Source organism: Sapajus apella, unplaced genomic scaffold (genome assembly GCF_009761245.1).
Source record: "Sapajus apella isolate SASKATOON/1434 unplaced genomic scaffold, GSC_monkey_1.0 scaffold96, whole genome shotgun sequence".
Classification (NCBI taxonomy): domain Eukaryota; kingdom Metazoa; phylum Chordata; class Mammalia; order Primates; family Cebidae; genus Sapajus; species Sapajus apella.
Genome location: NW_022437036.1, coordinates 93,951 through 114,842, shown reverse-complemented (window position 1 = coordinate 114,842; position 20,892 = coordinate 93,951). Strand labels below are relative to the sequence as shown.

General features: G+C 52.1%; 1 protein-coding gene across 10 annotated transcripts in view; it reads left to right on the top strand.

Annotated features, from left to right (window-relative positions):
• Window positions 1-2,266: 2,266 nt before the first annotated feature.
• Window positions 2,267-20,892, top strand: part of MYT1 (myelin transcription factor 1) — a 69,980-nt gene continuing 51,354 nt past the window's right edge. For 6 of the 10 annotated variants that reach the window (XM_032257063.1, XM_032257058.1, XM_032257061.1 and 3 more), the window contains exon 1: window positions 2,267-2,579. Coding sequence is in view for 4 of the 10 variants with exons in the window: in XM_032257057.1 (XP_032112948.1) it covers window positions 3,031-3,052 (22 nt within the window). In the remaining 6 variants the exon portion in view is untranslated. Of the gene's footprint in view, window positions 2,580-2,703; window positions 3,053-20,892 lie in introns of all 10 variants that reach the window. The other 4 variants (XM_032257057.1, XM_032257056.1, XM_032257054.1 and 1 more) reach the window with 1 other exon arrangement.

Genomic DNA, 20,892 nt, shown 5'->3' with positions numbered 1-20,892 from the left:
CCACCCAGCGCTGGCTCCTTCCCGGGGGCTGAAGGGCGAACCTGGGAAACAGGCCGGCAGGCCCCCCTTCCGCCCTGCCCTTTCCCCTGGACTCCTTTGTTCTCTTGACTGCGTCAGCTAACGGGTTTGAACCTTTGCTCCTCAAAACTCATCTTCTGAAACTGCTCATCCCACTTTAGCCTCCCAGGCTCTCTGGGTCGTGCCCGCCGGCACCAATTTTAAGTTTCCAGGCACATTCTGAAGGCTCTTCCCGAGCAGGGCCTGCGACTGACTGTTCAAAGGGGGAGTGGGAAGTGCCGGGAAACTCAAGTTTTCACAAATATCATCTCTATTCCCTGAAAAACCCCTTGCGCCCACGAAGCCATGCTGCACAGCTTGGGTTCTCCCTGACGCCACCTCTGCTTCGTGGTGGTTTCTTAGGCCTGACTATTGCACATCTGAATTAAGTCACTTTCATGAAACCTTGGGTGGTGTTGGGAAATAAGGCTGATTCAGCAATGGCCCTCCCTTTGATTCTATCTCCATCATGGAACAATGGCCTGCAGCCTGCCCGGAGCCTGCAGCCTGCCGATAAGAGTTTAATAGAATTTCTGAATGCCGAAGGTTTGGGATGTAAAACATCCTGGCACTCACAGCATGTCCAGAGGAGATAGAAATGGGTTTTCAGGAGATGGCTCAGCTGAATGTGTCCTTTTATGCTAATGGATATAAGTTTATGAAAGAATTAAAAAATGGTAGGCAGTCATTGTGGAAACCTCAAACTGTTCTCATTTGACTAATTAATATTTCATCCTCAGTTTGACCAGTGCAGGCCTGCATTAATTTCCTTGTGCTCAATCTAAACAATAGCTCTGTGTGCATTTTGTGTTTTATTTGTTGAGGATAATGTGTGTGTATAAGAATCTAAGATACTTGCCTTTGGGGTGAAGCTCACTGGTTTGTATGTAACGTGTAAAGCACTAACTGCATGTTAGAATTAAGCCACTAAGATTTTCAAAACATGCTCTCTTGGAGAAAGCGAAATGTTTCAGTTCTGCCTCATTCACACTTTTGGTGGCCTGAGCCCTTTAGTGCTAATTAAGTTGGGGTATTGTGTCCTTGCATAATTTACCAAGAAATGATGTTTACTGTCTGTTGCAATCTCTGCACTGGACTCCTGAGATGAGAGTTTTGCTGGTTCTCCAGCTGGCCCCTGATGGTAGCATCTCTGCAGGTGTCTCACGTTCAGTTTTCACCCTTGGGTTTCAGTTTAGTTTCTGACATCCTGATATGATAATGGACAACTGTTTGCCTGATTTATTAGTACAAGAAGGAGATTTGGGCCGCAAACAAGAATAATACTCTGGCTCTTGATGACTCTTACTGAGGAAATTCCTACATTTATCCCTGAATGTGCGGAAAAAATCACAAACTGGCAGATGAGAAGGCAGACAGTCAGGTTGCATAAAGAGTGGGTGGGCACATCCATTGTGTGTGTTATGGATTTTTCTCTTCCTCGTTTTCATTGGATAGCACCTTCAGGCAGTTTGTAAAAGAATCAGAAAAAGAGCAGAAAACTTGGGCAGTGTTCTTCCCTCTAGTCAGAGTAAACTTAGTGTTTTTAGGGGTGGGATACCCATGCCCCAGGGATCCCTGAGTTCTCTTTGGGAGGGTTTTATTATTGTAAAAATTAAAGTGAAAAGGGACGTGTGATAACAGAAAAATGTCTTGCTGATCGATTCTTGGTGTGCATGACTATTTGTTGGTCTGTGGCTATAGTTACCTTTTATGCAGTTAAAAAATACATATCCATTTATGTCACGGGTACTTGAATATGCAGATGAGCCAATATGTAATATTCCTGGTTCATTTGAGTAATAAATTCTGCAGCCCGTTCTTTATGATGGAAGGTCATATTCCTAACCACCAATAAATATTGTAAAGTACTTTCGCTGTGGCCATGCTAACCCAGGGCATCTGTCATTCCGGTTGCTGCTATTAGGAATTATTGGACTGAACCACTGGCACAGAAAGCAGAGGGGGGTGAATGTGGTGGTTGTAACACTCTCTGCCCTTTTGTGTGTTTTGCATTAAAAAAAAAAAACTCAGTCGTGCTGCACATTGATTATGAATCAGTGTGGACAAATACAGGCACCTTCTGTTGGCCGAGGCTCCGAGCAGGGCACAGGGCTCTGCCGGCCTGGGACACCTCTCACCCCCGATTCAGCAGATCCATCTTTCTGATGCTATACTGTAAATTTATTTCACCTCAGAGAGTAAACAGATATATTGGAGCCCCAAGGGTTCATGGGTAGCGTATTTACAAAGGAGCCTCCTCCGCCAGCCCGTGCCACCGCTGCTAATGAGAGCAGTCATTAAGTAAATGAGACGTCGCCTTTAGCTGGCTTAGGAGTTCGCACACTAAGGGGAGAAGATATTTAATTGAAACCCGCACGCAGGCTTCCCCACATGTGACCGTGTAAGGGAGGCAGCTGCCTTCCCTCTCCTCCCCCAGTCCACCCTGCACCCCCCATGTAAATTTCATGATTGCTTTCCGTGATGTCATTTTGAAAGAGGACAGACAATAGCTGTGTGGAAAGGTAAGTCAATGTTATGTTCTTTCTGACAAAGGCAGATACCCAAAGCCCGGCTTTTCCTCTTGGACAGAGACAGGGAGAGGGCGCAGGGCAGAGTTAATTTCTAAGATGAAGGCTCTCTCTGCAGGAAAGGCAGGTCTGAGGGTGGCTTTTTGAAACTGCTCTGGAGCGCTGAGGCTTTCTTCTCCTCCCTGGCCTGCCGTGTGCTGTTTTCCTCTGGTCTCTCTGTTGTTCCTGCTCCTCTGAGATTCCAGGGGACATGTTGTGCGTCTGACAGAGGAGACATTCGGGGAGGGCAGTGCCGCTCGAGACGAGAAACTTTATGCGCATTTCTGGAAGAGGAACAGCGGATTTGTCTGTGGCCCTGGGACCCAGCAGCTCCCTACCTGGGGAGAGCACGGCCCCGTAGACAGAAGATCCCTCTGAAGTAGGGTCTCAGAGTCTGGGGTGTGTCATGTGTGACCCCCCCACCCAAGGTACTGAGTAGAGGTGCTCACGTGAGCGTTTTGTCTGCATGTCATGCGTTTCTAAACTTGAGGATCAATATCGAGGGTGCATGTGTCTGTGGACAGATGTACAGAAGTAAATACCAGCCGCTCCTCTCAGCCCCTTTTCTCGTTACGTGTCCGTGGGGTTGTGGAGTGTGGTTCTGTATGGTGGTAGTGTAACTGGAATTTTATATTTAAAACTAGAAATCAGGGTTAGCTAAGAAGTCGGTGTAAGCGATGAACGCCTTCATGCCATTGTCTGCAGTTCTGGGGCCGTGGACTTTGGTTCTGTCCATCGAATTCACTTTCTTCTTCATCAACCAGGAAAATAAACAAGTGCTGGTGGCTTTGTGTTGGAGGGGTGGGTTCTCACTAAATAAACAAGTGCTGGTGGCTTTGTGTTGGAGGGGTGGGTTCTCACGGCTCCTTCTGAGCCACCCAGGGCTTTTCTCGTCTCAGCAGCACCTTTGAATCAGTGGACACCATTGGCTGGTAAAGTTGGTTTTTAATTTTGGAAACAAAACCTCTGCGGTGGCGGGGGGTTCCGTGGCTGCATGTGGGTTTGGTCGTGGGCATCGTCACTGTCCCTCTAATGATGATAATGACAGCGATGGTTATAATTATCCTTTTGGGAGAGGGAGGTGGAGAGTTTTGCCCTTGTAGTTTTTTTTTTTTTTTTTAAATCACAGAAACCCGAGGACACTTCTAACACCAGTGGCTTAGTACAGAAAAGGTGGGAGGGGTGTTGGGGTAGACTTGGGGGTCCCACTTGGTGCTGAGGGGTGTGCTCTGGCACTGTCTCCTCCGAGGTGCTGACAGAGCCTGCCCTGGCCTCACTCTGGCCTGGGGAGTGGGGTGCTGTGTCCTCACCCAGGGCTGACTAAGGGAGGCTCCCCTCGGCCCCCAGGCTGCCTGCCACCCAGGGCTTCCCTCCCATTGGTCCTTGGCTGTGATTATCACCTCCTTCCATATGGCCCTCTTAATTAACGTAAACAAAAGAGTAAGAGAGCAGGGATTGGGGTCCAGCGGTACCAGCCAGGGCACTGCTACCCTACCCTGTCTCCCTGGGTAGCTATTCCTTGTGCAGAGGAGGCTGGGTCAGGGCTTAGAGGGCAGTTTGTTTTCAAAGAGAAGGAGTCAGCTTTATGAACTCTTCTGCCCTGTAGAGACTGAGACTTCCACAGGGTTCTCCTGCCCCCTGGGCACCTGGACAGTGCTGAACTTCACAGGGTGCTTGCTGATCCAGGAGCCTGGGCAGGAGCCACAGAGAGTTAGACAAAGAGGCCTTTCCACTCAGGAACAGCCTGAGCTCTGACCCCTTTGGGCTATGAATCCCTGAGGAAGGCTTGGGAGCTTACCCAAGGCAGGGGGCTGCTTCTGTCTAAAGTGCCACTCAGGGGGCTGTGTGACCCTCAGTCAATGCTCACAGATCTGGAGTTACCCTCAATTGTTCAGAGCCAATGCTCTGACCCCTCTTGGAAGATTCTGGCAAAGGCAGTGGTCACCCACTGCCTTGAATGCTCCTGGTGCATGAGTGGGAAAAAGCTCTGAGATGACCCTTTCTAGCCATGTGGGATGCGAAGTTGCTTTGGTCTGGGGGGTGCAGTAGCCTCTACTTGGAAGCTCTGTTAGTGCCCAGAGATGTCAGAGAGAGGCTGGCAGAGGGTATGCGGGCACGGGGGTGCATGCTGGGCAGCTCTGGCAGCTGACCAACGGCAGTGCTGGCTCCTCAGTCAGCCTGGATTGGCTGGAGCTTGGCTTGTCCCCTGGCATGGACGTGGTGGGCGCTCTCCCTGGTGCTGCCCAGAGACCCAGCCCCCCCGCCCCGCCTCCACCCGGGCCTGGGGTCACTGAATGTGCAGGCAATGACATTTGTGGTGGTGTGGGGGGTAGAGCAGACCCACCACTCTGCACTGGAGAGACAGAGGTCAGAGCCTGACTAACCTCCTTCCTGCTGCTGCTCAGTCTAGTGATGGCCGAGCCATTTGGAATGCCGGTTGGCAGAGAGAGCAGGAGAGGTTCCTGAAGACTGACAAAGTGCCAGAGAGACGCCTGAGGCCTCCAGCAGCTGCCCAGGGCGGTGGGCAGGCTGGTGGGGGCTGAGCTTTTTTCCTGGACGGACTCGGTGCAAAAGGCACGTCTACTTTGGAAAAGACTAATCAGGGATTGGGGCCGCCCTATCCCTCTGTCAGGACTCAGGTTGGGGGTGAGACCAGGAACAACCATAACACTTTAATCAGCACCAGGCCTGCAGTGGATAAGGAGGTAGAGAACGGAGCCAGCTGGTGGATCGGGGTCAGGGGTGAGCTGTGGGGTGGGTGGGGGCTGCTGGCGGTTGCCTGATCTGTGAGCCGGCAGGGTACTGGACGGTCAGCCAGACTTCATGTTACTCAGGCATCTTGGAGAGTGGATGCTCTGCCTGTCCTGATGCTGGAAGATGCATCTCAGAGCCCCTCTTTTGTTGCCTGCGGGGAGCTGGGGGCTTTCCCTTCTTCCTCTCTCCCAGCCTCCTTATCTTAGATCCTCCCCTCTGCTTTTACCTTGTGAACTCACTCATGAATAAACCAGAAGTTAGTTGTCTACAGACGTAATTTTAACAGGAATTTTGTGGTGTGAGTTTACCGGAAAATGGTCTTTGGGAACCAGCCTCATTAGATTCGTCAGACCCAGAAACGCAGTGTTTCCCAGGAGGGAAGAGAGCAGTGGCTGCTGGGCTGCTCTGCCGTGGGTTTGCTCCTCCTGGGAGAACACAGGACCCGTCCCTGCTTCAGGACAGCCCCCAGGGGCAGCCACTGCCCAATCCAGGACATCTGCGGGGCCTCGGGGTGGGATGTGCGTTCATGGCCTCTGGGGGTTCCCAGCACTTTTTCTGTCTTTCAGACAAAATCTCCCTAAACGCCACTTTAAAAAACTCAAAACAAAAATGAGCACGAGGAATTTCACCTGAATTAAAATGTTTTTGATCTCAGGCTTCCACTGAGCCTGCTTCAGAGAGAATGATTAGTAAATACTTGCTGGTGGAAGTGTTGTTTGGAAATGTCTCCCTTTTTATCTTCAGTGTTGAGGGACCAGCCCATATAAGAGTGGTCTCTTCTCCCTGTGGGTCATGGCATGAGGCGCTTTCCTTGTGGGAAGATTGGTCTCACCCACCACTTCATTCTTTTTTTTCATTTCACAATTTGCACTTTAAATTTTTTAAGTGCAAATTTTAAGTGTTTTAATCGGGAATGAAAGTAACTCAGAGGATGCTTTAATCTGCCCTAGCTGAGCACATCTGCCCTGGCCAGGATTAGTGTTCAGGCCTTGCAGAGGAGAGAGGTTGTCGATACAGGTGTGGGTGTCTGTGGCCCTACTCCCATCTCTCGTCCTGCGCAGCAGAAGCCTCTACTCAGCAGCCCTACCTTCGAGAGGGTGACTGTGTGCTCAGGCAACGGAATGTGTGGTTTGCCCTGGAGTTGAGTGGAGTTGTAGGATACGTTTGCTGTGCCTCGGGGTTTCTTTGGGACTGTGGCCAGGGAACATGGCTTGTGCCAGGAAGGTGTAGGTGGGGCAGCCCTCAGGAAGTAGGCTGCAGTGCTCTGCATGAGTCAGGGTGACCAGGCAAGGTGGGGGTGAGCACTTGGGATCTAGACGCTGGGGAGGAAAAGTGGAGGCACCATATGGCCTGAGCTGCGACAGCTGAGCTTGCTGGGCCCCACCTCTCTCTCACGCCTGACTTCACACCTCCATCGTGTTCAACATTGGTCTGAGGGCTCGGGCAGCAGCCATCTGGGTCCTCTTCTTTTTTCCCATTTTGCTGCCTGCAATCCACACACCAGAGGAGGAGTGTGAGAAGGGGGCCCTGGGTCCGGGCAGGTGGAGCCTCTCACCTGGTCCTGGGGTCCCTCCAGGTCTCCCAGCTCAGGGACCACAGAGCTGCCAGTGGCTGACCTGCCTAGCCTGAGTGGGAGGAGAGTAGGGGCTTAGGTGCAGCATTATGCCCCAGGGCCTGCTTTAGAAGGCTCTAGAAGATCCCTGAGACTCTCGGATGGCAAACTGACAGCAGCAAGTGCCTGGCGTGGTCTCACAGTGAGCCAGACCGGTTCCCCTGTGCATTGTGCTGAGTAACTTGTCAAAGCACTTGGGTCTTTACACCAACAGGGTTTTTTTGAGTCCTGAAAATCAAAAATCTTTAGCAGCCATGCGCTGTGGGCAGCCCCAGTGGCTCCTGACTGGAGATGCTGCCCACTCTTTACAATACTCAGAGCTGGGGACAAGTTCCCTCTCGGTTCTGAGTTTCCCAGGCATCAGCTGTCCTACGGATCCCAGGTGCGGGTGGTTCAAACCCTGCCCAGTTGCTGCCAACTGAACACTTGGTTTGTCAGTCATTTGTCAGCACCTGGAATTGTGTTCATTCTGCCCTTACCAAAGTTTTGTTTAGGGAAAAATGCATTTGAAATTGGGATGACTTACTATATTTAACATTATTTTCATTGAGACTGGGCCTTTAAGAAATGGAACAAGAGCCGGGCGCGGTGGCTCAAGCCTGTAATCCCAGCACTTTGGGAGGCCGAGGCGGGTGGATCACGAGGTCAAGAGATCGAGACCATCCTGGTCAACATGGTGAAACCCCGTCTCTACTAAAACTACAAAAAATTAGCTGGGCATGGTGGCACGCGCCTGTAATCCCAGCTACTCAGGAGGCTGAGGCAGGAGAATTGCCTGAACCCAGGAGGCGGAGGTTGCGGTGAGCCGAGATGGCGCCATTGCACTCCAGCCTGGGTAACAAGAGCGAAACTCCGTCTCAAAAAAAAAAAAAAAAAAAAGGAATGGAACAAGAAAGATGACTTAGGTGGCACATTTGACACTGTTATTTTAATCATTGGGACTGTGCTAACTCGTTTAATTCTCCTTAATGTGTTCTGTGCTGGACACAGGCTAGGAGGCAAATTAGCTTCCCAGGTGAGTGGTGTAGCTCGAATCTGAACTGTTTCCAGGACAGCCCCCGTCTCAGTCTCACCCAGCCCCGCCCAGCCTTCCTGCCCAGAGTCCCAGACTGCCGTGGAGGCTGCCTGCCGCCCACGGGTGACCCTACTGCCCTCATGTCCCTTCCTTTCAGCCTGGGAGACGCCTAAGTCCTGTCTCGGCCTTGCCCTCTCCAACCTTATTCTCCATCCCAAAGTGGGTTGTTGCCCAAGATCCCTGAGCACCCCTCCCTTTCTCCCTCCATCTCCTGCAGCTGGATTTGCTTCTCTTTCAAGTTTTCATGCAGATGCCACCCCGGGTTCTTCTTTACTTACGTGTACTCTCATGTGTCTCACATTTGAAATCCCTCTCTCAGCAGCACCGCTGTGACATTGCATCAGAGCGATGGGCGTCCCTGCTTGCCTTCCAGGAGAGCCTGCAGGCAACCAGCCCTAAGGCCTGCTGGCCCCGAGGGGGACCGCAAGCCTAGGACATGCTGGGCCTGGGGAGCACCCCAAGTCTAGGACATGCTGGGCCCGGGGGGGCCCCCCAGTCTGGCTCTGGCACAGATGCATGTGCTTGCCTGGGGTCCCCTTGTCAACATGGTGTGTGGAGTTTTCAAAGCTGTTCTGGACCAGGAAAGGATCTACATTTTGGCTTTGAGGTTGGAAGGATATGTGTGGTGGGAGGAAAAGCTACTTAAATGCTCAGCTGTGGAGTTCTGAATTCTCCTCCAGCATCTGCTCGTCCTTGAGGTTGAGCCCTGCCTTCTGGTTATTTGAGATAATGTCCACCCAGATAAAATGTTGGACTACGAGTGCACATTAGAGAGGTACCTCTTGCAGTCACTTTTAGAAAGTGGTCTGATTTTGTTTTGAAAAGGTTATTTAGAGCTTTGTGCTTCCTTGTTTTATTTCCGCAGAGGCCATGCCCAACCCCAGCCTTGGTGAGTTGTGACCCAGCCATGTCACCGAGGTGTCAGAATGGGTCGGCTGTGAGGTGTTTGTTCCCTCCCCATGACACACACAGACAAACGTGTCCAATTTTTTTATATTTTTTGAGGTGGAGTCTTGCCCTGTCGCCTAGGCTGGAGAGCAGTGGGGTGATCTCAGCTCACTGCAACCTCTGCCTCTGGGTTCAGGCGATTCTTCTGCCTCAGCCTCTGGAGTCGCTGGGATTGCAGGTACATGCCACTATTCCCAGGCTAATTCTGTATTTTTTTAGTAGAGATGGGTTTTTGCCATGTTGGTCAGGCTGGTCTTGAACTCCTGACCTCAGATGATCTGCCCGCCTTGGCCTCCCAAAGTGCTGGGATTACAGGCGTGAGCTACCATGTCTGGCCTAATTTGCCCAGTTTTTAAGAGTTAAGAGGCGCTGTGAGTTTCTGCCATCCATCATCTGGCAGTAAGTCCTGTAGGTAGGGAGTCTGCTTCCTAGGTGCACCAGCCACATGGGAAAAACGAAGTGGATTTGTTACTGAATGGTGTCAGGGAAGCAATCCCCTGGAAGGCTGCCTGGAGCCTACCTTGGGGATAAGCTCTAGGACTCTGGGCCCTGCCCCTCTTCCCTGCAGAGCACCGTCACACTGGTCATCACGCGTCATCCACACTGGCGGCCTGGGCTTCTCTGGCTGCAGGTCGGACTCGGGGCCCTGCCCCTCTTCCCTGCAGAGCACCGTCACACTGGTCATCACGCGTCATCCACACTGGCGGCCTGGGCTTCTCTCACTGCAGGTTGCACCTGCGGCTTCTAAGTTAGAACCTGCTACGGGATGTGGATGGAGCTCCCTTCATCTCCGGGGTCTGAGCCTTCATGCTTGGCTGACCCCCTACACCTCTGGCATGTGGAGGAACCCAAAGCCCCTTTGATATGAGAGTTGGAGTCCAATTCTTCTTCCTGGAGAGCCCTCTGAGGGCCTTGGATCTGCTGAGCTCTCCCCTGCCAGCCCCTCCTTCTGGGAACCTACTTCCTGCCCACTCCCTCAGAGGCCAGGCTGCCTCTGGGGTCTGTAAAGTGTGTGTGTTTTCCCCAAATGCTGTTCTGTGTTGGCTCTTGTGTGCTGACCACTGTCCATCCAGGCTGAGAAATTAGCATACACTTTGCCCCATCCCCCACAATTTTTCTAAGCCTGAAAAGCAGCACAGGGGGCCGCTCTGAGCCCTGGAGCGGGGGCTTCTGTTGAACCCACCAGAGAGGAGCTGCCTGGGCTCACCCTAGCCAAACAGGAATTTAGGCAGGGGCCCTGCAGTGAGAAAGCCTGGGGTTAGAGAAGGAAAAGGGAGCTGTCGTCAAAGCCGTAATCCCGAAGGGCTCTGAGGCCTGGGGATCTTCCCTCGAGCCCTCTCTCTTCTGAACTGGGGATGAGCCAGGGCGTGGACAGACATGAAAAGGGACGTGGGATGCCTTTCCTAGTGGAATAATTTTCTCTTCAAGGCCTCAATAAAATGTGGTTTTAAGGAAGAAGGAGATGGCCATTGCTTCTCTTCTCAGGCTGGAAAGCTGAACGGTTCTAAGAGCAATTTCTGGGACTGAGGGACAAAAGTGCTGGAGCAGAATTCCAGAGCAGGCCCCATTGACCCTGCAAGGCCAGCGTGTCTTCTGGGGAGTTCCCAAAGATCCATGGGGAGGACGCCCCCAAACCCAGCCCTGCTGGCTCCGGCCATACCCTCTTTTTATCTTTTTTAAAAGACGGGGTCTCAGGCTATTGCCCAGGCTGGAGTGCAGCGTCTCAGCTCATTGCAACCTCTGCCTACTGGGTTTAGCAATTCTGCACCTCGGCCTCCGAGTAGCTGGGATTATAGGCATGCGCCACCTCCCCTGGCTAATTTTTGTATCTTTAGTAGAGACGGGATTTCATCATGTTGGCCAGGCTGGTCTTGAACTCCTGACCTCAAGTGATCCAGCCGTCTTGGCCTCCCAAAGTGCTGAGATCACAGGCGTGAGCCACTGTGCCCAGCCTCTTAACTCTTACCTTGCATCTGGAATGCCCGTTGGACCAGGCCTGTTTCCATTGCAGCCTCTTCTTACTGCCTTTGCTTTCTCTGTGTTCTCCCCCGTCTGTACCCTGGGATTCAGGCAGGCAAGTCTAGCTGTGCCTGATCTGAAAAAGTGTCTCTGATGGTGGCCCAGTGAGGCAGGGCCATGGGCCAGCCTGGCCACCTTCCCTCCCGTCCTGAGCACTGGGGGTGGGTCAGGCCTCAGGCAGCCCTGGGAGGCAGCAGCCACAGACAGAGATGGGCTGGTGGGCAGGTGTGGCTGACAGCGTGGATGTCTTTAGTGGCCTGGCCTGGTCAGTGGAGATGGTCAGGGGAGCAGGGGGAGCCACCAGCCCAGTGCCTGCCGCTGTGCCCATTTCCCCCTCCCTGGCTTCTCCTCCTGTTGCCCTGGGTGGGCTCTTGGGAGCCACCTATTTCTAGAGTCCTCCCTTCCGGGCTCCTTGTCCTGGGTGTGGGGTGAACGTGCTGGACTGGGGTCACAGGGTTGCACCCACCTGGAACTGAGGCTGTTCTCGCCCCAGAAGGAAAATCCCGCCTGTCTACGTGGAGCAGAGTGTGGAGTGGTTTGCCTGGTACCGCCTGGGTTCCGGTGCCCGGCCTGGGGGTGAGGCTGGTCCCCCAACTGGACTCTCTCCCAGGCGCCCCGGGATGGATGAGGGTGACACTTTCGGCGTCTGCCTGCCGGCAGCCAGGGATGACAGGCTGCCTGGAGAGCCATCCTGTGATTTGGTTTGGAAAGTCATTATTACTGCAGAGCAGTTTAGCTGTTGTTTTTACAGCGTTGGTAAGGTTAAAAGAAATAATGATAATAATATAAGAAAGACTCAGCCACAGTCACTGCCTGTAACATGCTATTTGCATTTTTAAGGAAACACTTCTTTCAGACAGCCTGGGTGAAAGGTCACTATTTGCATATAAATGGAAAAGAAAGTGTGTGATGCTGGAAGTTACATCTGTATTATTTTCTCAGCAGTGAGCTGCTGTTGGAGAGATTAGAGGACATGGCTTGCATTTGGCTTTTATTGAATAGAGAAAGTACCAGTGAGGCTGATTTAGAAGCAAAATAATGAGAGAAATGTGCAAAGCTATAGAATTGCCAACTCCCCCTGCCCCCACCTCTCCCTTCTCTCATTTTCACCTAAACTCAGCAAAAGCTGGTCTGCCTTTGCGCCACTCAGCAAGTCTTCATTTTACTTCTCTCTGGATTTCAGAGAGAAAAAAAGGGAAAGAAAAAGAGCAAAACTTGCCCTCATTTTCCCCTCAGTCCCGTGTGTGTTTCCTGCCAATGTTTCTTCCAGATGCCCCGAACCCAGGAGCAGAAGCCCCTGTGACTGTGCAGTGCGGAGCGGAAGAGGCCTTCCGGGGGCGGGGGCCAGGGACCAGGGAGCACCCCTCTCTGGAGCTAGTGGGGCTGTTCTGGACCTGCTGCTGGGAGAGGCTGGGGGCAGGGATCAGATGAGGGGTCCTGTGTGGGCTGAGGCAGTCCTGTTCCGCTATCATCACAGCCCCATGGGACCCACAGTTTCTAGGACATGGCTTCTACCTTCTTCACGGAAATTTCCAAGCTTGTCAGCCTTTCCCAGGTGCCTGGTCCCTGGGGCTTTCCAGGAGGCCCCAGGAACAGAGCCGACCATCCCTGAGAGAAAGCCTGGGTGGAGCTGGGGCCTGTGCCTGTCCAGCCAGCTTTGGCAGCCAGCTTGGCTGAGCACATCATAGACTTCAGGGCCCTCCAGGAGCAGTCCTGGGACAGAGGGAGGTGGAGTGTCCTGCCTGAAGGGGCTGCAGGATCCCCCGGGTCCCAGCTTCCCTCCTCACGGAGGCCTCCACTGACCACTGGTTACTTAAATAGTACCCCCAGCCTCATTATTTTCAAAAATACTTTTTGAAACAATCTCAAGCCCACAGAAATGTTTCAAGTAGAGGGCCACACTGCTTTTCCCGAGCCGTTTGAGAGTGTATCACCCAGGACACTTGGGCGGGTGTTTCCAACGACAGGGTCGCCTCCCGCTCACCATCCTCTCCTTCACGGCCATCTGGTCCTCAGACCCACTCACAGGTGGGCTCAGAATCCTGTGCTGCGCTTGCTCAGGTGCCTCGTCGGCCTCAAGCAGTTTCACCCTTGTCTTCCCCGACCGTGTGGCTTCCGAACAGCACTGCTCAGTTACCTGATGGAACGCCCCTCACAGGGGTGCCTGTGGCTGGGCTTGGGTTATGCAGGAACGCCCAGGTGTGAGCTTCTCCCTTCACCTGACCCTGATTTGTCCCTTAACTGGTAATGTTGACTTGGTCACTGGATTAGATGGGGCATCCTGGCACCTCTGTGCCAAAGGGAAATGCCAGTCATTTTCCCTTTGCAATTAATACATATTTGGGGGGAAGTTTCTTTGAAACTGTAGAAATATCTCCATCCGCAACAAACCATCACTTAATTTTCACGGATCTCTCTACAGACTCATTGTTTCCTGTTTTCTCCAACGGGCTGAAAGCCTTGTTCTGACACTCAGATTGCCCCGACTGGCCAGCGGGAGCTCAGTGCAGAGGCTCACCGAGCCTCAGCACACCACCACTGTGTTTTCTTGTTCTTGCCTTTTCTGCTTGGGGCCTGGAACTCTGGTTCCTTTGATTAGAAAATGGTGGTTAGCCTGAGACCTGGGTGTTGGGCCTCGAGGGGACAGGGCTGGGAAGACGTGTGTTCACACACACGTGTCCACACGCTGCACACACACAGTTACACACACACTCTTTTTCACCCAGCTCTGTATTCTCCATCTACCGATGTATATTGCAAAACACAAGTCCACATTGACAGTCTCTGATTCCAATTCCCACACAGGGTTCACTCCAGAGTTCTGCCTTTCCATAGGCATGACTTGCTCTTCCAACATCGAGAAAGCTGATTTCCATTATCTTTAATATATTTACTTATTTGATCCACCCCCTTCCCTGTGCCAACAGCCTCCTTACTCCACACAAGTGCTGACCCCTTGCTGGGCCCCTCTCTCAGGCCAACCCTCTGGCTCTCCAGGACACCCCACCCTCTGCTCTAGGCCTTGGGGGATCCCTCTCCCCTGCAAGGGCTCTGGTGCTAGGGAGCCTCACTGGCCAGTTACCCAGTGCTGTGGGGCTCATGGGGTGTGGGACAGGGCAGCCCCAAGTGTCATGGGGTGTTGGCCTCCTGGGGCTTCCCTGTGGCCTCAGAACTGGACCCTCTGCCACTGGTGCTCACAGCGACCAGTTAGCTTCCTTTGTAGCATGGAGCATTGTCTTTATCTTCAATGTTTCCCTGCTGGGCCAAGCAGTATTTACCAGCGTTATTTCTCATACGAGATTTTGTGTTTTGTTTTTCTTGTAGAAAATTGTCACCACCCCTGCCCCACGCACCGCCCTGGCCTCATTCCCCTTGCTGTGTTCAATGCACAGTGTTTGCGACTCTGCATATCTGAGGTATTTTTCTTCTGCTGCATCCCTTGATCAGTATTTTGTCTGGGCATAGAGGGTATGCCCTGAAGTCAAAAATCAACTCCCTTAAAATTGGGAAGCCTTTCTCTACTGCCTGTGAACACCCTGCTGCTCTTGAGTACTACGACCCTATCCTAGTTACAGGATTCATTTGTGACTTTTTTTCCCTTTAAAAGCTTTTAGGGACTTTTTTCTATTCCTGGTGTTTAGAATTTTACAGTGCTGGGCTCGGTTGGATGTGGGTCTTTTTTTATTCATTGTGATGGGCACTTAATGGCCCTTTTAATCTAAGAATATAATTTCCGTTAGTTCTGAGGAATTGCTTTTATTATTCATCTTATGCTTTTCCTGCCCATGTCCCTGATCCTCTCTTTCTGGGACTCCCAGATGGGATGTCAGGCCTCACCCAGTGTTTCTTCCAACTCTCCTACCTCTTTGTCCCTTTGTTCACTTTTTTCAGTATATTTCTTTGACTCTGTCTCCCAAGTGTCTATTGAATTTTTCATTTTGGTTTTACCATTTATTTCCAAGCTGGGGAGCGCCGACACGATGGTATTAACCCTTCCCAGGCAGCTCCGCCTGTCGTGTCTGGGTGGGGCCGTGTCTGCCCTGTCCACACGCCCGCTGGACAGTCTGTCCTTGTCCCTGCCCTAACTGCTGTCCACACTGTTAGTTGAGGGAGCCTCAAGGAGCTCCTGAAACATTCATTTGCTTATCCAGTGCAGGTTCCTCCTGCAGGCCAGGGACAGTCCCAGGCACAGCTGCTACTGAGCACCCTGGCAGTTCTCAGACTGGGGTGCGGGCCTCCCACTTTGAACCCTGAGAGACAGATGTGGCCTCCTCCACATGACAGGAGCCGTGTGGCATGGATGAGTCTGTTTGCCTCTGAGGGTCACCTTCCCATGTCTGGGGGCCATGTGTTGGGCGTCAGAGGCTCTTTGGGTCTAGAGAGGGGAAGCCTGGGCTGTGGTCCTCCCCAGGAGTCTACTGTGACCTGTGGTTGGTTTTGCACAGGCCTGAAATGGTTTCTAAATTTTTATTGTAACCCTTTTCTTGGTGCCTTGCTAGGCTTTGCTTTAAACCCAAGTAGCAGCAAGAACGGGATAAATGAGGGATTCAGAGGAGAAGCAGGAAAAAGGTTTTTTTTCTTTCCTTTAGAATGGCAAAATGTAAGTTTATACTAAATCCAGGGCCCAGCTGTTCAGTTTCACTCTGCATGAGATGTGATGAAAGCCAAGAAGGCCTGCTCTCTCTGGGGAAGTGGCAGCGGAGCAGCCACAGTGTCTCAAGATGTGGCAGGCCTAGCCATTGCACGGGAACCTGGGGCCATGCTGCTGGTTGGTGACTAGGTGGGATTGGCCCCGGCCTCAGCTCAGCTGCCCGGAGAGCTGTGGGCACCTCCTGACGGAGCCCTGGTGCAGGTGGGAGGCGCGCTGCTGCTGTTCTGGGTCACGACTCTCCTGGCTGCACGGAGGCGGTCGCCTTCCTTTGGCCCTGTTGGATGAGTACAGCCCTAACTGCTCTGGGGAGCGGGAGGGTGAAGTGGACCAGGGGCTCTCACTCTGACCTCCATGGCCTGTCTCCTGTCACTAGCATTACCCATTCTCCTGCTGTATCCCTGGCCCGGCCCTCCCTGGCCTCCAGGAGCAAGGAGTGATAGGCATCCAAGGTGGTCCAGCTGGGGTTGAGGCAGTGTCCAGAGGCTCGCCCAGGATACAGGTTTGCAGAACCCAGTCTGGAGAACCAAAGGGGACTTGCTGGGACCTCCCGCCTTGTGCAGGAGTCCCCAGAGGCGTCCCACTGACCATCCACGGGCCACTGTTTAAAAACAGCTTTATTGGAATGTAATTTACACATCACAGAATTCACCTATTAAAAGTATGCAATTCAGTGGTTTTACTGTATTTATAGAGCTGTGCGTCTATCATCACAACCCAATTTTAGGTGATTTTGATCACCCCAGAAAGAAGCCCCATGCCCACGAACAGTCATTCTCCGTCTGCTCCTCCACGCGTCCTAGGCGACATGAATCTACTTTCTATCTCTGTGGATTTGCCTGTTCTGCACCTTTCGTAAATATGGAATTGGTCAATACGTGGCCTTTTCTGCCTGGCTTTTTCCACCGAGCATGACGTTTTGAGATGCACCCACCCTGTCGCATGTATAAGCACCCCATTCCTTTTTATTGCCAAAGACTATGCAACTGTATCTTGTATCACTCACTCAGCAGTGGATGGACATTGGGTTTTTCCACTTTTTGGCTAGTATGAATAAAGCTGCTATGCATAGTTGTGTACAAGCCTTTATGTGGACATATGTTTTTATTTCTCTTGGGCAAATATCTAGGAGTGAAATTCCCGCGTCATGTGATAACACTATGTTTAGCATTTTGAGTGACTGCCACGCCATTTTCCAAGTGATTGTCCTATTTCACGCCCATCCTCATTATATGAGGGTTCTGGTTCCTCCGTATTCTCACCAACGCTTGTTACTGTCTGTTTATTTTTAAAACTACACGGTGCCGTGGTGTCCGAGTGTGGTTTTGATTTGCATTTCCTGAGTCACTAGATGTTGGGCATCTTTTCATGAGCTTATTGGCCATTTCCCTGTTATCTTTGGAGAAATGTCTATTCAAATCCTTTGCTCATTTTTAAAGTGGCTCATTTGTCTTATTATGGAGTTGTAAGAGTTCTTTATTCCAAATACAAGTTCTTTTTCAGATATATGATTTGCAAGTATTTTCTCCCAGGCTTTGGGCTGTCTTTCCACCTTACTGACAGTGTTGTATACTTACTTTTGAGGCCGAGTCTCACTCTGTCACCCAGGCTGGAGTGGAGTGACACGATCTTGGGTCACTGCAACCTCTGCCTCCCAGGTTCAAGTGATTCTCCTGCCTCAGCCTCCTGAGTAGCTGTGACTACAGGCACACACCATCACAGCCGCCTAATTTTTTGTATTTTCAGTAGAGATGGGGCTTTACCATGTTGGTCAGGCTGGTCTTGAACTCCTGACCTCAAATGATCTGCCTGCCTTGGTCTTCCAAAGTGTTGGGATTACAGGCGTGAGCCACCTTGCCCGACTGACAGTGTTATTTTAACTACAAAAGTTTAAACCTTGTTGAAGTCCAGTATATTATTGTTTTTTTAATGGCTTGTACTTTTGTGGTCATAGCCAAGAAACCATTGCTTAACCCAGAGTCAGAAAGATTTACTCCTAAGTTTTTAAGAGTTTTGGTTCTTACGTTTAGATATGTGATCCAGTGTGAGTTAATTTTTGACAGTGGTCCAAGTTCATTTTTTCAGGATATCTAGTTGTCCTAGCACATTTGTTGAAAAGACAGTTTTTTCCCATTAAATTTTTTAGTGCCTTTGTGAAAATCAGCTGACCATCAATACAGGGGTTATTCGTGGACTCTCAGTTCTGTCCCACTTCCCCACATGCCATCCTTGTGCTGGTACCACATTGCCTTGATCACTGCAGCTTTGTAGTAAGTTTTGAAATTGAGAAGTGTGTCTTCCAACTTTGCTCTTTTTCAAAATTGTTTTGGCTAGTCTACATTACTTGAATTGCCATATGAGCTTTAGAGTGAGTTTGTCAATTTTTGCAAACAGAACAAAACACAGCTGGAGAGGTCAGAAATGATCAGATTCTGGTGAGATTTAGGAAACAACATTGGCAGGATTTGGGGCCAAGGATGACCTTCAGGGTTCTGGCTTGAGGAGTTGATGACTGAAGATGGGAAGAGGAATGCCCAAGTCGCATATGAAGCAGAGATTGTGGGCAGAGAGGAAGCAGAGAGGAGAGGGTGTCTGACGCAGGGTGGCCAGTGGCCAGGAGGAACCTATACAGGGACTGACAAGGTCGGGGGCGGGTGTTTGCCGCAGGCGTGGGGAACAGACACGCATTTCAGCAACGCGTAGTGGGCCCTCATGTGCCCTGTGAACGTGACGCCCGCTCATGTGCCCTGTGAACGTGACGCCCGCTGCTGTTTCAGTAGTGGGTTGTGGGTGGAGGCCAGCTGTGCTGAGGCTGGAGGAAGGGTCAGCAGGAAGTATAGTTACGAAGCAGGAGGTGAGGGAGAGGGGGCCGCCAGGAACGTGGGGTCCAGAGAGACTGTGCTTTTAAATATGGATGCCTCAAGCCTGCTGAAGAGTTGGAAAGAGCAGTTAAATATTCCAGAAGAACGGAGGGAAGAGTTGATACTCCTGGGAACTTTAACTGACAGTGGGAAGGAGGTGGGTATAAATCCAGATGGAGAGGCCTGCTCAGCAGGGAGGCAAGACCCCACCTCCTATGCTGGAGACAGAGGAGGGCCGAGGGGTTCATGGGAGAATGGAGGTGTGGGCTCCTCTCGAGAGACTCCGCTTCCCCTCTTTGCATGCTGAGGGACAGGTGGTAACAGCTCCTGGCCCCAAAGGCCCCTAGTCATCAGCGATACGGAACCCAGTGAGGACTGAAAATGTTTGGCTTTCCGTGCTCCCCACCTGGCCTCTCACTCAGCGGGGAGGTTGTGCACAGTGCTAGAGTGGGTCAGAGCTAAGCACCACAGGGCCCAGGGAGGCACCAGAGGGGCAGGTTGGCTCAGGCCAGATTCCAGGCCACCCGCCAGCATGAAAGCAGCCATGGTCACCTGTGTGGGGTCCCCCATGGGGTTGTGAGTGGAGCGGCCCCGGTGCCAGTGCAAGGAGGAAGTGTGTGCTGCGAAGTGTCAGCGGGTGGCTCTCCTTGCCATGACGGCAGAAGGAAGCCTTGGGGTAGGCCAGCAGCACTCCTTGGGAAGAGCCCAGCAGAGTACCGGCTCTCGGTGAAATGTCGTGCATGGGGCCTGGGTCAGACTGGTCTCCAGTTCGTGGTGCTGCTGAGTTGGAAAAAGAGGGCTTCGTTAGCAGAGGGGCAGGGGGGCTGCAGCTCAGCTCTGCACATCTCCCTGGCCTCTGCTAGAGTCTCCAGCCAGTGAGAGGTCGTTCCCTCTCTGGACCCTTGTGCAGCAATCTCAGCTGAGCAGGCTGATTGTTTACTGAGTTTTTCTGCCCACCAGGGCCCCACAGAAGTGAGTCTGGGGCCACTGTAGGGACAGGTGTGGAAGCAACCTTGAGCAGGCAGGACTCCAGGTGCAAAGATACCAGGTATATAGAGAGGGATCCCAGCGAAGCCAAGAGAAAGGGCTCATCTTGATGAAAACCTCCTCTTCACTTCAGATTCCCAACGAGGAAGGCCATGGTGGTGACAGCAGCGCTGGTGTTCTCATGGTTTCAGTTCCAGGCTCTTCCCATGCATGTCTCTCCATCTCCAAATACGTCTCTGCTCCCACGTTGTGGGTGAAGAACTTAAGTCTCACAGAGGGTCGTGACCTGTGGTCAAGTCTGAGTTGCTGGCAGTGCTCTGTGTGAGCTTTGGGGGCCCTTGTTCCCACCACAGAGTGTCCATGGAGCAGCAGGACTTCTGGAAGGGGCGTCTTTATGGAACCCCTTACATTTTGGTGGAGAGCTTTCCTTTAGCACGTGGCCCTGGTACGTGGGGGCTTAATGTGCTGCTGGGGATGCTGATTGCGTGGAGCCTATGGACGTGGAGCCTACTGAGCCCACGGGGCAGGGCGTGGCCACACACAGGCCCCAGTCGAGACCAAGGGAGCCACAGGAGAGGAGCTGGTATACTGGGCTTCTAATAGTGCTTGTTGTTTGCTGCCAAAACATTTTTTGGAAAAGGAAGGCTAAATCATGTCAAGGTCGAGCGGCGTCCTCAGGTCCTCATAGATGAGATTCTGAGCTTGGGGGTATGTACTTTGATTACTTGTGTGCTCTGCATCCAGGGGTGTGGTGCAAGGGCTTTTACCAGGTGCTGTTCTGCTCTTTTGCCCAGATAGGCTCAGTGGCTTTGCTGCTGCAGGGAGGCAGGAGTGGCTCTTCAGAGGAGCACAGGACCCCCGTGATCCTAGTGCTTTACCTGAGCAGGTGTGGGGCCCCAGGCCTCAGGACTTCAGAGTCCAGGTCTGACTGACCTAGGGATGGAGTGTCAGGGATGTGAGCAGTGAAGAATTCCACAGGGCTTTATTTCCAGACTCTCATGGGTGGGTGTGGGTGGAGAAGCCCCAGTGAGCTGGTTCTCTCCCATCAAACAAAACTGGAGGTCCCTTTGAAGTTCATGCCCACCTGGCTTCTCTGAGAAGCAGGAGAGACTCAAAGCAGAACTCAGGGGAGTCGCCGTCGGGAGACGCAGCGTCTGAGCACCCAGACCTATGCCCTTCCTCCAGCTGTCAGTCAGACATGTTGCATATTTACATATGTGACCCTAACAGGAAATTCTGCTTGAGCCCTGCCAGTCAGCCCAGTGAGCAGGCTCTTGCAGCATCTTGTCTCCTGGGACAGACACTCAGAGAGTGAGCCCTGTGTGCTCTGCGGCCTTGCCTCTCACTTTCTGTTGTGACCATAA